At 38.8% G+C, this 15,232-nt stretch overlaps 1 protein-coding gene across 9 annotated transcripts in view; it reads left to right on the top strand.

Annotated features, from left to right (window-relative positions):
* MYH10 (myosin heavy chain 10) overlaps window positions 1–15,232 on the top strand; it is a 154,099-nt gene that overhangs the window by 29,315 nt on the left and 109,552 nt on the right. For all 9 annotated transcript variants that reach the window (XM_032280316.1, XM_032280319.1, XM_032280315.1 and 6 more), the window contains exon 4: window positions 12,331–12,358. In XM_032280316.1, the coding sequence (XP_032136207.1) occupies window positions 12,331–12,358 (28 nt within the window). The remainder of the gene's footprint in view (window positions 1–12,330; window positions 12,359–15,232) is intronic.

Consider the following 15,232-nt stretch of genomic DNA (forward strand, 5'->3'; position numbering starts at 1 on the left):
CATAATTGAGGGGGCTTCTGCAGGACTGGTCAGACATTAGCATATGCAGCATTGCCGATAAAGCTCACACCAGCTACCAGTGCTGATCAATCTAGGTCTTCAGTTACAAACAGAAATGGATAGCTGAGTGTCCCTGGACCTATGAAGAGGATCAATAGCTTGACAGAGGACCATGTGGAGAATTCAGAGCATGTGGCCCCACTGATCTATCATTTTAGATTCAGTTCCCCATTCAAGCTGCCAAGAACTTTTAAGATTCTGTTTCTTTCATCAAATGTATTTATCATCCTTCTTAGTTTTATATCATGCCCAAACTTTTTGGTCATACATCCCACATCTTTAAGCGTATTAATAAAAATATTGAAAAGTTTTTGCTTTTTATATAAAAAAGCAAGAAGCTAGCTTATTTTTTTTTAATTGGATTTTAGGGGATACTGTATCAAAATGTGGTTGTGTGCCTGGCACATAGTAGTTGCTCAATAAATATTTGTTGAATGAATTAAAGAAAGCAGAGTTCTTAGATGTAAACTTGATTGCAAAAAAAAAAAAAAAAATACACTCAGTAAAGGCATGGAATGGTAGATTAGACACAAGTGGAAACTAAAGCAGTAGATTTGAAGACTAGAATGGAGACCAAAAAGAATCAGATGGTGCTTATGAGAGAAGGAGTAGGAAACATGGAATGCGTGTGTAGACTCTCAGTTTCCGTGAAAAAAGTGGTATTTTGGGAAAAGGTCATCTGAACTAAGGAAAGACTCAGGTGTTCAGATAAAAGTGCTGGGTGGAAATAGTGAAAGGAGGAGACATGCCTTGTCTTGCATATGGAAAGGGAGTCAGAGCATCGGATTTCTCATTTGCAATACTGTGTGTTAGGAACTGAATTCAGTATCACTGAGGCCTCTACTCTGCACATAATCATCTGAGGTCACCTAGGACTGCCCACAGTGAGGCTCACCACCTTGGGGTTGTCTTCCTTTGCTCCTGACACCTCACCAGCCCAGTTCCACCCTGGCTAGCTTCCATTCAGCAACAGGCAGCCAAGACTGCTGCCAACCCCCATTGACCTGGATAGATGGAAAGGAAAGTTTTGCTTGCTGTAGCAACAACTGCAGGGTCCATCTTTTTAAGGCCACCATGAAAATTGAAGACCTGAGATTCTACCACCTTCATGGAATCCTGGAATGAAATTCACTGTTTCCAGTCAGGTTTTCATTTCCATAGTATTCCCTTTTCATTATTGCCTTAGGTAACTCCCACTCTCTGATGTGCAAACTTTCTATATGTTTAGTATCTTCAGTGAATATTTTCTTTGCCTTCAAACTTTATACTGAGACTTGACTTCCCCCTGTATATGGGGTATAAGCCCCCTTAGTGAAGAGTGCTCCGTCACTCAAATCACTGGGAGACAGGGTTAGTGTCCTTATTAACACTGTGTCTGTGTCTGCTAAACCGTTACTCCTTTACTGCCTTGGAAAAGCCACGCCTCCCTCACCACTCATTACTTTCAGCAGCTTTCTTCTGGTTCCTCTCCTCACTCCGTGATGGCTCCCGGCACCTTACTTCCTCTCTGTCTCAAGCCTTGCCGTTACCCTGTGTTATTTCACAGTTTTTAATGAATAGTCAAGTCCCTTAGTCGTAAGATGCTTAATTTCCTCCGTCTCTCACTTATACCACCAACATCTGTGGTGATGCTCTAGACTTTGCCATCTTTTAGAATTACCTGATTTTTTAGATAGTGTTTCTGAAGTTCTATTGCAGTGGCCTTCCATATTGATAGTCCAATCAAGAAGTCTCCTAAATGTGTTCTTTGCCTCATGTGGCTCTCCAGCCCATCAGTTGTTCTACTTTCCCCCTATATGTAAACAATACTCCCTTCACTTTCTTCCTTGTGTAGTTTAGACTTCATGGCCCATTCTTTCACCAATCTTCTCTCCATTTCCTAAACCCCTCCCTTGTCCCATTGTTCTTTGGTTATACTTGTTTGGTAAAACTCTCATGCTAGATGAATCAAGATATTTGTCTCTTTTAATGCTCTTACTTGGGTTGCTGATGCTTCTGGAGTTATGTTCACACAATGGAGCAGATGAATACCACTGTAATTTCATGACCATGAACCCTGAGTCTACACTCAACTCTTGCTAATCCTGCCTCGTTCCTTCCACTCTCCATAATGACTATTTCAAACTGCTGCAGGCTTGAGATCTCTGGGTCCCTCCTGGCCCCTCTACTCCCTGACTGATGGCTTGCTTCCCATTCCACAGAGGCACGGGAGAGGAACTGCCGCAGCTTGCTGAACAGATCATTCTCTCTTGTGTCTACTCCTGTCAAAGGCTGGTCTTCCCAAGTCCTTCACCTCTGATGCTGCTCATATCCTCTTAACCTTCTCAGGAATCTCACAGTGTTGATTATTCTGAGTTGTGACTATATCTTCTGCTTTTCTTTTTATAGGCTCCTAACATTAGCATTAAATTTTTCCCATTAGTTAAAGTTTTACCTGTTACTTTAATAAGAAAGTTAGTTCTTTCCACCTTCCTTTTACAGCCAGATTTTTCAAACCAGTGTTGCAGGTGGGTAGGCAGATGTGGTTGCTGGTAGGAGCTTGTGAAAATGAATCAGGATTTCAGCTGAGAGTGAGGAGGAGGGAGGAGAGATTGGAGGTTTAAGATAGAAACAGTGTGATGCATCTAGGAGAGACAGATAATACTTACATATACATCACTGACGTTGCATCAAATATTTAAAACAGCTGCTATTGGAAATGTAAGGAGAATGTGAACCACAGTTATAGAGGGAGTTTTAACATGCTTATCTCAGAATTTGACATATTAAGTAGGGAAAAAAAGAATATTAAAAAATGTGATTTAACACAACTTAGCAAGCTTATATTGAAAAATATATGTATACAAGCCGAAAGCACATTTACAAACATGATGTCAATACTGTATAGCAGGCCACCAATAAAAATCACAGTTCCTGGAGTCAGACCGGGTGTGGTGGCTCACGCCTGTAATCCCAGCACTTTGAGAGGCCAAAGTGGGCAGATCATGAGATCAGGAGTTCAAGACCAGTCTGGCCAACATGGTGAAACCCTGTCTCTACTAAAAATACAAAAATAGCCATGCGCAGAAAGCAGAAACTGGACCCCTTCCTGACACCTTACACTAAAATTAACTCCAGATGAATTAAAGACTTAAACATAAGACCTAACACCATAAAAACCCTAGAAGAAAATCTAGGCAAAACCATTCAGGACATAGGCCTAGGCAAGGACTTCATGACCAAAACACCAAAAACATTGGCAACAAAAGCCAAAATAGACAAATGGGACCTGATCAAAGTCCATAGCTTCTGCACAGCAAAAGAAACAGTCATTAGAGTGAATAGGCAACCAACAGAATGGTAAAAAATTTTTGTGATCTACCCATCTGACAAAGGGCTGATACCCAGAATCTACAAAGAACTAAAACAGGTTTACAAGAAAAAAACAAACAAGCCCATTCAAAAGTGGGCAAAGGACATGAACAGACACTTTACAAAAGAAGACATACATGAGGCCAACAAACATATGAAAAAATGCTCATCATCACTGGTCATTAGAGAAATGCAAATCAAAACTACATTGAGATACCACCTCATGCCAGTTAGAATGGCAATCATTAAAAAATCTGGAGACGACAGATGCTGGAGAGGATGTGGAGAAATAGGAACACTTTTACACTGTTGGTGGGAGTGTAAATTAGTTCAACCATTATGGAAGACAGTGTGGCGATTCCTCAAGGACCTAGACATAGAAATTCCATTTGACCCAGCAATCCCATTACTGGGTATATATCCAAAGGATTATAAATCATTCTACTATAAGGACACATGCACACGAATGTTCATTGCAGCACTGCTTACAATAGCAAAGACTTGGAAGCAACCCAAATGCCCATTGATGATAGACTGGACAGGGATAATGTGGCACATATACACCATGGAATATTATGCAGCCATCAAAAACGATGAGTTCATGTCCTTTGTAGGGACATGGATGAACCTGGAAACCATCATTCTCAGCAAACTGACACAAGAACAGAAAATGAAACACCACATGTTCTCACTCATAGGCGGGTGTTGAACAATGAGAACACGTGGACACAGGGAGGGAAGCATCACACACAGGGGTCTGTAGGGGGGAAATAGGGGAGGGACAGAGGGAGTGGGAAGCTGGGGAGAGATAGCATGGGGAGAAATGCCAGATATAGGTGATGGGGAGGAAGGAAGCACATCACACTGCCATGTGTGTACCTATGCAACAATCTTGCATGTTCTTCACATGTACTCCAAAACCTAAAATGCAATAAAAATAAAAATTGAAGAAAGAAAAAAATACAAAAAAAATTAGCTGGGCATGGTGGCAGGCACCTATAATCCCAGCTACTTGGGAGGCTGAAGCAAGGAGAATCACTTGAACCTGGGAGGCGGAGGTTGCAGTGAGCTGACATTGTGCCACTGCACTCCAGCCCAGGCAGTAGTTTGAGACTCTGTCTCAAAAAAACAAAAACAAACAAACAAAAAACCAATGCAGAGTAATCTATATAGCATCAAGATCAGAATTTGTCAAAGAAGTTTGAATACTTAAATTGTTTTATTTTTTATTAAAGCAAGATATGAAGATAGTTTTTAAAAACACAAAGTAAGACATAAAACTGAAGAAACCTATTCTACCCCTACCTATTCTGGATTCCCTCTTTAGGAATTTTTTCTTATATATGTACATATATAAATAAGTATATACGTGTATAAATAATTACTAATAAGTAACAAGCCTATGATATTTTTCTTCTTCCCTTCTTTCTTTCCTTTATTCCTTCTTGTCTTTCTTTATCTTTAGACTTCATATTATGGAATAAGAGTTTTTATACTCATCTCAACCTTCCCCATATCTTTCGATAGAATTTAAATCAACATTTTGCATTTTAACATTCAACATTTAAATTATTATTCTATGGTTACATTTCCTTTCTTATATAATTTATTTTCCTTGGGGTTAGTAATTTTCCCATTTTGGGGACTACATCACCTACATTAATTTGACTGAACTATAGGTCCTCTTTCCGTAGACATAAATCCATCAAGTAATTTCTCAGGGTCATTCCCCCTTGAAGACATACCTCCCAAAGCTCGTTATTCTCCTCCAGTTCCTGCTTGTTTCTTTAGACTTGCCTTTGCCCTTACTGTAGAAGTTCCTTTTGCTTCTTTTCTTGGTTGTATTAATTTGTGGTTCTCATATGCTGTTAAATTTTGGATAGAGGATAACCTCTGGTAGCTTCCTGAGAAACACTGGAAACAACCAATTATTATATCAATAAGTAAGTAATTAGAGGATGGCTCATCCACACAGTGAAATACCAAGCAGCCACTTTGAAAAGATGTTGGACCTACTGAGGGATCTTTTGAGTATAATAGGTAGACCTATTCCCTCTCCCTTTTAGGAATAAGCATTTTAAGAACAAGATTGATATACATCAAAATGTGAACTTTGAGAATGCAGGTTGAAGGATTTCGAAACTGGATACAAGTTTCCTACATTAGAAATAAAAGCAAGGAAAACAAGCCATTCTCAGAAAGAAACATCAAGAAAGGCTTTAAAAAGTCAACAAATGGGCCAGGCACAGTGGCTCACACCTGTAATCCCAGCACCTTGGGAGGCCAAGCTGGTTGGATCACCTGAGATCAGGAGTGGAGACCAGCCCGGCCAACATGACGAAACCCTGTCTCAACTCAAAATACAAAAGAATTAGCTGGGCATGGTGGCGCATGCCTGTAATCCCAGCTGCTCGGGAGGGTGAGGCAGAAGAATCACTTGAACCTGGGAGGCAGAGATTTCAGTGAGCCAAGATGGCGCTACTGCACTCCAGCTTGGGAGACAGAGATAGACTTGTCTCAAACGGAAAAAAAAGGTCAGAAAATATGCAACACCAAATATAGCACTTGTAACAATAAACATAAGTACTTTTAATATCGCTGTAAATAAAAGAGAGCCTATTACGATCATATGCCATTTACAAGAAGGACATCTCAAAGTAGCAAAATAATAAAAGTACAAGACTGAGCAGATACCTCAGCCAAATGCATGCAAAAAGCAAGCATAGTCTAAAGTCCCTTCACTCTAAAGTAGACCTCAAAGCAAAAACAGGGACAAAGAGCATTATTTTATGCCAGGAGAAGGAACATTTAATAATGATTTATAGTTGTCTTGGATCTATACATTGAGTCTTCTGATGTAGAGATACAGACAGTAGGAACTATCACTCCTCACCCACCCTGTGAAGCTGTAAAATATGGTAAAACCCTTGCAATGACACCGTTAAAGAACCGTTCTTACTGGGGAGACGGGGTACAAATGAAGACAATATCGAGCAGTATGAAGAAAACAACAGAGGGTGAGAGCACACAGATTGCAGGGATTAGGAAGCGTGAAATGGTGATTTCATAGGGCATTAGTTTAAAAATGTACAAAAATCATTAGCTCTCTTATGAATCACCCATTATCCTTTACTATAGCCAAAAATAAATAAATGCTAGGAATAAACACTAGTGTTGCCATTTTGAGAATGTTATATAGTCATCCACACTTCAACCTTTCAATGTGGTTTCTTTTATTAGCATAATGCATTTGAGATTCATTCACCAGTAGTTCACTCTTTTTTAGTGCTGAGTAATATTCTATTATATGCATGTTCCATGGTTTATTTATTCACTTACCATGTAAAGAACATTTAGATTGTTTTCAGTTTTTGGCAATTAAGACACTGTACACTTGGCCCTCTGTATTTGTCAGTTCCACATCTGCAGATTCAACCAACTATAGATTGGTGCAAATAATGGATGGTTGCACCTGTACTGAAGATTTACAGACAGACTTTTTTTCTTTTCATAATTCCCTAAACAACATACTGTAGCAACTATTTACATAGCATTTTCATTGTATTATTATAAGTAATCTAGATAGGATTTGAAGTATTAACATATGGGAGGGTGTGTGTCGGTTATATGCAGATACTCTGCCATTTCATTTTTTAATCTGCTGTGGGTTGGGGGTTTTCCTGGAACCAATGCCCCACAGATAACAGGGACCAACTGTATACATTTGTATGCAGGCTTTGTGTGAGCGTAAGTTTTCATTTCATTTGGATCAATACCTAGGAGTAGGATCCCTGGGTCATATGGTAGATGTGTGTTTAACTTTATCAGAAACTACCAAACTGTTTTCCAAAGTGGCCGTGCCATTTTGCATTCCTAACAGCAATGGATGAGTTGCAGATGTTCCCCATCCTTGTTAGCATTTGGTATTGTCCTTCTTTATTAAATTGTAGTCTTTCTAATAGATGAGTAGTAGTATCTCACTGTAGTTTTAAGTTGTATTTTCCTAATGCACCTTTTGATGTGTTTATTTTGCATCTGTATATCTTTGGTGAAATGTCCAAATCTTACTATCATTTAAAAAAAATTGATAGTTTTCTAATTTTTCAATTTTGAGAGTTCTTTGTCCTTTCTATATAATAAGTCTGGAATTTTATGGGATAAGTGATTTGCAATTTTTTTTCCTCCTAGTCTTTGACCTATTTTGTGTTGATTTTTGTATATGATGCAAGGTATGGGTTGAGATTCATCTTTTTGCATATGGGTATTCAGTTGTTCTAGCACTGTTTGTTGAAACAACTATTTTTCCATTGAATTTCCTTTGTACCTTTGTTGAAAATCAACAAAGGTCTATTCCAGGACTCTCTGTTCCTTTGATCTATATGTCTTTCCTTTTGCCAGTATCACACTGGCTTGGTTATAGTAGCTTTATAGCAAATCTTGAAATCAGGTAGTATGAGTCTCCCAGCACTGTTCTTTTAAAAAATTCTTTAGTTTCTTTGTCTTTCCATAGGTATAAATTTTAGAAACCAGTTTGTCAATTTCTGCCCAAAAAAATCCTGCTAACATTTTGATTGGATTGCACTGAATCTGTAGATCAATTGAGGACAAGTTAACAGCTCTATTGTGTCTTCTAATCCGTGAACACAGTTTGTCTCTCTCTATAGGTCTTCTTTGACTTCTTTGATTAGTGTTTTGTAGTTTTCAGCATACAGAAATGTTGCATATACTTTGTTAGATTTATAACCAAGTATATCAGATACCTTGGCGTAACTAAACATTTAATGTTTTTTAGTTTTAATGGAACTTTTAAAATTTCAATTTCCAATTGTTCATTATTAATATATAGAAATAGGATGTTTTAAATATATATTGACTTCTTTGCAACCTTGCTAAACCCACTTATTCTGAAAGGGTTGTTTTTGTTTATATTTTTGTATATTGTAGATAGTTTGAGATTTTCTGTCTAGATAGTCATGTCCTCTGCAAATAGAGACATTTCTATTTCCTCCTTTTCAAAGTTGCTTTTGATTTTGTTTTCTTACTTTGCAGTGTTGAATAGGAGTGGTGAAAACAAACATCCTTCCCTTGTTTCTGACCTTAGAGGGTTAACATTCAGTTTTTCACTATTAAAGATATTAACTGTAGGGTTTTTTTGTAACTGCCCTTTATCAGGTTGAAGTTCCCTTATATTCCTAGTTGCTGAATTTTTAAAAATCATTAGTGAATATTAAGTTTTGTCAAATGCTTTCTTACATCTATTCAGATGGTCAGAGGGTGTTTCTTCTTTAAATCTGGTGATGTGATGAATTAGATTATTTACCTTTGGGATGTTGAACTAGCCTTGCACTCCCAGGACAAACATCATTTGTTCATTCTGTGCATCATCTTTTTTTATATATTGCTGGATTTGATTTGCTAACATTTTGTTGAGAATTTTTGAGTGTTTGTTTATGAGAGATAAACAATCTTCTTTCATTGTAATGTCTTTTTTCCTGTCATTATCAGGGTGAGGTTTGTGTCTTAGAATGGATTCTTCCTCTTCAGTTTTCTGAAGAGTTAATATAGAATTGGTGGTGTTTATTCCTTACCTGTTTTGTAGAATTTTCTATTACAGCTGTGGTTTCTTCATGGGAAGATTTTTAATTACAATTTCAATTTCTTTAATAGATAAAAGGCTGTGCAGGTTACCATTTCTTCTTGAGTGGGTTTTAGTGGTTGTGTCTTTTAAAGAATTTATCCCTTTCATCTTAGCTGTCAAACATTTTGTCATAAAGTGATTCCTAACATTTTTTTTACTATCTTTTTAATATCTGTGGGTTCTTAATGATATTGCTGTTTTAAAATTCCAAATATTGGAAATTTGTGTCCTTTTCTTCTTTTTTCTGATTACTTCGGCTAGAGGTCTGTCAATATCATTGATCTTCTCAAAGAAGGAACATTTGGCTTCATTGCTTTTTTTTTTCTTTCTTCTGTTTTCCACTTCATTGTTTTCTGTTCTTTATCATTTCCTTTCTTCTCCTTACATTGGATTTAATTTGCTCTTTTATAATTTTTTTTAGGTAAGAGCCCAGATCATTGATTTGAAAACTTCCTCATTTTTCAGAAAGTGATTTAATTCAATATGGATTTACTGCATACTTCCTTATGCAATTTTTGGAATGTGCTTTGGAAAATACTGAGCTATCAAATGAGTCCCTACTGTTTAAAAGGCTAGTTGCATTTTCGAAAGTGAGTTTTTCCGCCTTGAATATCACCGTAAGGCTCTGTTTGGTGACATGTATAGGGTTTTAGAGTAAAATGGTCGTTGTCCCCTTGAATATCACCATAAGGCTCTGTTTCGTTGCATGTATAGGGTTTTAGAGTATAAAGGTCATTGGAAACTGTTGTGGTGCTGCAGTTGGTCCTTGAAGGGTGAAGAGGATTCAGGGAAGCAGAGGTGGGGAGTTGATCACAGACTTAGAGAGAATCTGGGAGGTTGGCAAGCCCATCCCCCTTGTACCAAGGCCCAAAGTTAGTACAAGATCAGACAGACAGATAACAAAAATAGATGGGTCTGGCTAGAAAAGAGTTGTTTTTTGTTGTTGTTGTTTGGTGGGGATGAGGATAGCAAGAAGAGTGGGGGAATGAATTATGCAGCAGGCAGAAGTGTAGGTCTCAAATTTTAGACAATGATAATAGCATGTACAGATGTGGGAAGAACATCATTCTTAATGAATTAGGAGCCAATTTTTGGGGTTAATTTTTGTGTGCTTTGATTTCTTTAATGTGTAAACTAGTTTCTAAAAGCCATAAACAACTTGGTATGGTGAAGTACTGTAGAAATTGCTAAGACCAGGAAAATTTGGGGGTCTGAAGATTCATATTGAGAGGGAATAAGCAAAGGTAAAGTTATGGAAGGTGAAGAACCAGTCAGCAAGGAATAAATGCCTCATTTATAGATACGTAGTTTGTGGCAGAGCTAGAACTAGAAAAGATTCCAGGTACCATTATCTTGCCAGTGCCCACACGGCACCTAACACTGGATTTCTCTCAGCAGACCTTTATTAAAGCTAGCTATGGCTCACCAAAGCTGTTAATGCTGAGACTAAGGAAATAAGACAGTCTCAGATCTCAAGCAATGCATTCTAGTGAGCGGTCAACTGCAGTATTGTTTGTCGGATTCTAAAATACTCTTAAAAGAAGGCAACATTGAGAAACCTAAGGAAGAAGCTATTCCTGGAGGAGGTGAAGCTGGACTGAGTCCAAAAGGACACACAGGAGATATCCCAGTGTTTGTGGGTCTAGGAAGAGTATGTTGGAAGAAAGGATATAGTGTGACCTCTGTGTAAGTAAATGAGTAAAGGAGACCAACATCGACTATGTAATAATGAATGTTGCCTGAGTCAGAAGGAAAAATAACACAGGGTTATGAGGTATTAGAATGCAATTAGGGCCAGGTGCCATGACTCATGCCTATAATCCCAAGATTGTGGGAGGCTGAGGCAGGTGGATCACTTGAGCCTAGGATTTCAAGACCAGCCTGGGCAACATGGCAAAACGCTGTCTCTACAAAGATATGAAAATGGTGGCACCTGCCTGTGGTCCCAGCTACTCAGGAGGCTGAGGTGGGAGGATTGCTTGAGCCCAGGTGACAGAGATTGCAGTAAGCTGAGATCCCGCCACTGCACTCTAGCCGGGGCAACAGAGTGAGAATCTGAAAAAAAAAAAAAAAAAAAAAAGAAAAAGAAAAAGAAATTCGACTTGAGGGGCAGGACAGTACTAAGTTCTTTGTAAATCTCAGTTTGTACATAGAATGTATGGATTTGTTTAATAATAGTATGTAAAAACAGTATGGCATAGTAAATGAAACACTTATTTCTCTTTCATGGAAGTTGTTTATGCCTAACTATTGTGAAATCCTCACTGGGCACCCGAGGCATCGACCAGAGGAAAAGCAAGTACAGCATAGCAAGCAGCAAAAAGCTACTTGGGCCAGGCCCTGTGAGCTCAATTCCTTTCTAGTCAATGACAAACTTTTTTCATATTGTTGAGAACACACACAGGTGCTAGAGGCAGACAGGCCTGGATCCTCATCCCGGCATCCTTGCCCCTTCTTAGCTGTGTGACTTAGAAGGATTACCTAACCTCCCTGAGGAACATTTTCTCATCTGTGAAACTCATAAGTGATCAGAAATTCTGCATCCTATACTGGTAATTTTGCCCATGGACTAGATATGGGTTTGATTTTCACCTTTTTATTTGAAAATTTTAGTTGGATCCTTAAATCATTAATCACTTTAAAATCGTGTTAGATTCTTTTGTTATATTTGGTATATAAAACATGTTGACTTGAGACAATGTTTATAGATGTTTATCCTCCTTCAACTTTCTTTCCATTCAGTGTTTAATACTTTTTTTCCTCCTTTAAGATCAAATTAGCAATGATTCCTCTCCGGTTGTGAGTATTCTCGAAGCCATTCTGAAAGGCAGTGGTTTCCAAATCTGGCCAGGTGTCAGAATCACCTGGGGAGCTTATTTAAAGAAGCGTTTTTAATCCCCACCTCCCAGAGTTAAATGATTGAGTGAGGTGGAATGCCAGGAAATACATTTTTATAAAACTTCCCAGTTGAATTTGGTATATGGAAGGGTATGAGAATCAAGGTTAATTAGACATATGAAGTCATCCAGGCAAACGTTGTGTGGAATAAGCCTGAGTTATTGTTATTTACCCCCAGAGACTCTGGCATAATAATAGGAGATAATGAGTGGGCTTGATTAGATTTAGGACTCTATAATGGGGTTGGAAAGGCATTAACTTGGCTTGAGAGGAGTAGTTACTAATATTTTATAGGCTATTACTGCAACTTTATTATATCACATATTTTAAAACCAGGCAAATGGTCACTTTCTTTTTTTTGTTTGTTTTGTTCTGTTTTATAGATCGTGAGGACCAGTCAATTCTTTGCACGTAAGTAAATGTTGAACGTTCAGATTTGCTTTTGATTTTCTTGGAAAGTAGAGCAATTATTTTTGTTAGGGGGGAGGGGAGAAGTAAAGCAGTAGTTTTTAAGAGTTTGATGTAAACCTTGCAGTTATTTTAAGACTAAGATTATATAAGTTGCTTAAATTTTGTGTTAATGTTCGGTTGTCAGTCTGGGCTTTTCACATATTTTATAATGTTAATCTGTGAAACTTACATCTTTAGTTCATATGTCCAAGTGTAGGCCTCCTGGACATTTCGGTAATTTATTCTTTTTACTCAATAAGCATTTATTAATTATCATGTGCCTAGTGTACTGTGTGCTAAGAGTTGAACATTCACAGCAGAATAAAACAATATCCACAAAAGGACACAATTAGAAAGATTACTTTGGTGGCAATGTGAAAAACGGAGTGGAGGAAGAGTTGAAACAAGAGGACTAGTTAGGAAGCTATTCAGTTATCTGGGCAAGACATGGTGAGGACTTCAGGTGCAGAAGTGGATTTGAACCTAGAGAGAAGTGGTTGCATTTAAATGGTGTTTGGTTTAGGAGGACGACTTACCAGGACTTGGTGATTTACATGCATAAGAAAAGGGAGCTAAGAGAGAAGGTGTTGATGAAGTCTCCTGACATGGGAACATGGGAGGAAGAACAGGTTTGGAGTGGAAGATAATGAGTTTGGTTTAGGACATGTTGCATTTGAGGTGGAGCTGTCATGGGGCTCTTGGTTATGTGGGTTTGGAGCTCAGGAGAGAGAAAGAGATCTGTGCTAGAAATGTAGATCTGAAGAGCCAGTGGTATGGAAGGTGGTGGAAGCCATGCCAATGAATGAGATTGCCTTAGAAGAATGTGTTGAGAGAAAGCAGAGTGTGGAATCCTGAGGAAAACCTACACTCGGGTGAGGCAGAGGAGGAACAGCCACAAAGAAGGCTAAAATGATCCATCATACGAGGAAGCAAGAAGGTGTAGTGACACAGCAATCAAGGGGAGTGAGGCATTTCGGGACAGAGGGCGGGGTCAGCACTTCAGATTGACTAGGAGAGATGAGCAGCACTGTGCTCATTAGACCCAGCAATAGAGAATGGAGGATGCTGGAGTGGACTGGGGATAACGAGGAGGTAGAAGCCAGGTGGCAGTTGAGGTATGAAGAGGAGGTGAAAATGTTAAAAATAAAATACAATTTTTAAAAACCCAAATATAAACCTACTACTTTCAAATAGTTTGAGAAGGTGAAGAGTAGTTGAGTGGTGATAAGAAATCCATAGGATTTTTGTTGTTATTGGTGGTGTTTTTAGTGTGGGCAGAATTAAATGCTGATGAGAGGAAGATAACATTTTGGGACTGTCTGGGATGGAGGCAGGAAAGAGAATTGAGAAAGCAAGGAGGGCGATGAGATGCAGAGCACAGGGGTTGAGTGTCTGGGCACAGTGAGGTCCTGACGGGGGTGCGACTCTCCTTCAGTGACAGGGCCGAGGAGGCAGATGAGTACCAATGCCAGTAAGTAGGGGTGGGGAGCTATGAATTGAGAAAATTCTAATCTAATGATTTCTCTTTTCTACGAAGTAGAACTTTGTATTTAATAAGAAAGAGGAGGAGTGGCAGGACAGGAGGTTTGAGGAGATGAGAGTCTGCTTTGCTATGTGAATTTTCTGCTAGCATCGTTTAGTCTTGAGGAGTTACATAAATTAGCTTTTCCTGAACAACAAATCACCCTGAAACTTAGTGGCTCAAATCAGCATGGTTCTAGAGGTTTCCCAGCAGTTGGATTGGGCTCAGCTGGGCGGTTCTGCCGATCTGGTCCAGGCTCAGCTTCCTCATTAGAAGCTTACTCCTGCGTCTGCAGACAACTGTGGGATGGCTGGCTGACTGTTGGTGGGGGTGCCTTGGTTTCTTCTCCACCTAGCATCTCTTTCCCCAGCAGTCTAGCCCTGGCTTTTAACGTGGTGGCATTGTTCAACAGCAGCAAGAGGGCAAGCTCCAGTATGTAAGCATTGTTCAGGTTTCTGCTTGTATCACATTGGGCTGTCCCATTCCCAAGCAAGAGTCAGGTGGGAAACATCATAAAGTGAGGCATGAAACACTTGGGGCCATTACTTTAGTCAGTCCACCAAGGGTGTGTTGGAATACAACCAAATCCAGGCGGAGGCTTATATCTTTTAGATTGAGTGGTTTGATGAAGACTTTTGGGAGCGTCTGAAAACAGGAAGCACTTAGGGAGGGAATGACTTGCTGTTTGACAGAACAAAGGTTTGTGAGTACTAATTTTGTTACCCAAAGTCATTGTTGCAGACACTAGCACTTATAATTAGATGATCAACACCATTTTTGTTTGTACTTTGTCCCCAGTTAATAGACTTGGATTTATGAGGTAAGTCTTCTAGCACCCGGGTTTATCTCTTCTTGGGTACGAAGTGGCAGTCATCAAGTACCATGTTTTTGTTTTCTTCCATTATTTTTTAAATTGCTTTTTCCATTTTATTAAGAATATTTTCAGACATAAAGCACAGTTTAAAGAATTTTGCAGTGAACTCCCATGTGTCTACTATCTAGATTCTACTGTTGATATTTTGCTGTACTTGCTTTATCCTATTTTCATCTGTTCATCATCCGTCAGTCCTTCTTATACGGTATATGTTGGGAGGAAAACTTTTCCTCTTGCAACTTGGGTTCAGAGTTTGGGGGCCTGCAAATTAACTGACAGTAGACAGATTAACAGAGAAAATGTAAGACTTATTTATGTAAGACTTATTTACACAAGTGTACTCAGTGATGAGTATCTTGTGGAATTATAGAAATAAAAGGCATATATCCTCTCCTTGACAGAGGGCCCCGTGTAGTTTAAGGCTTCAGTGGGAAAGTAT

The sequence above is a fragment of the Sapajus apella genome, unplaced genomic scaffold (genome assembly GCF_009761245.1).
Source record: "Sapajus apella isolate SASKATOON/1434 unplaced genomic scaffold, GSC_monkey_1.0 scaffold12, whole genome shotgun sequence".
Lineage (NCBI taxonomy): Eukaryota > Metazoa > Chordata > Mammalia > Primates > Cebidae > Sapajus > Sapajus apella.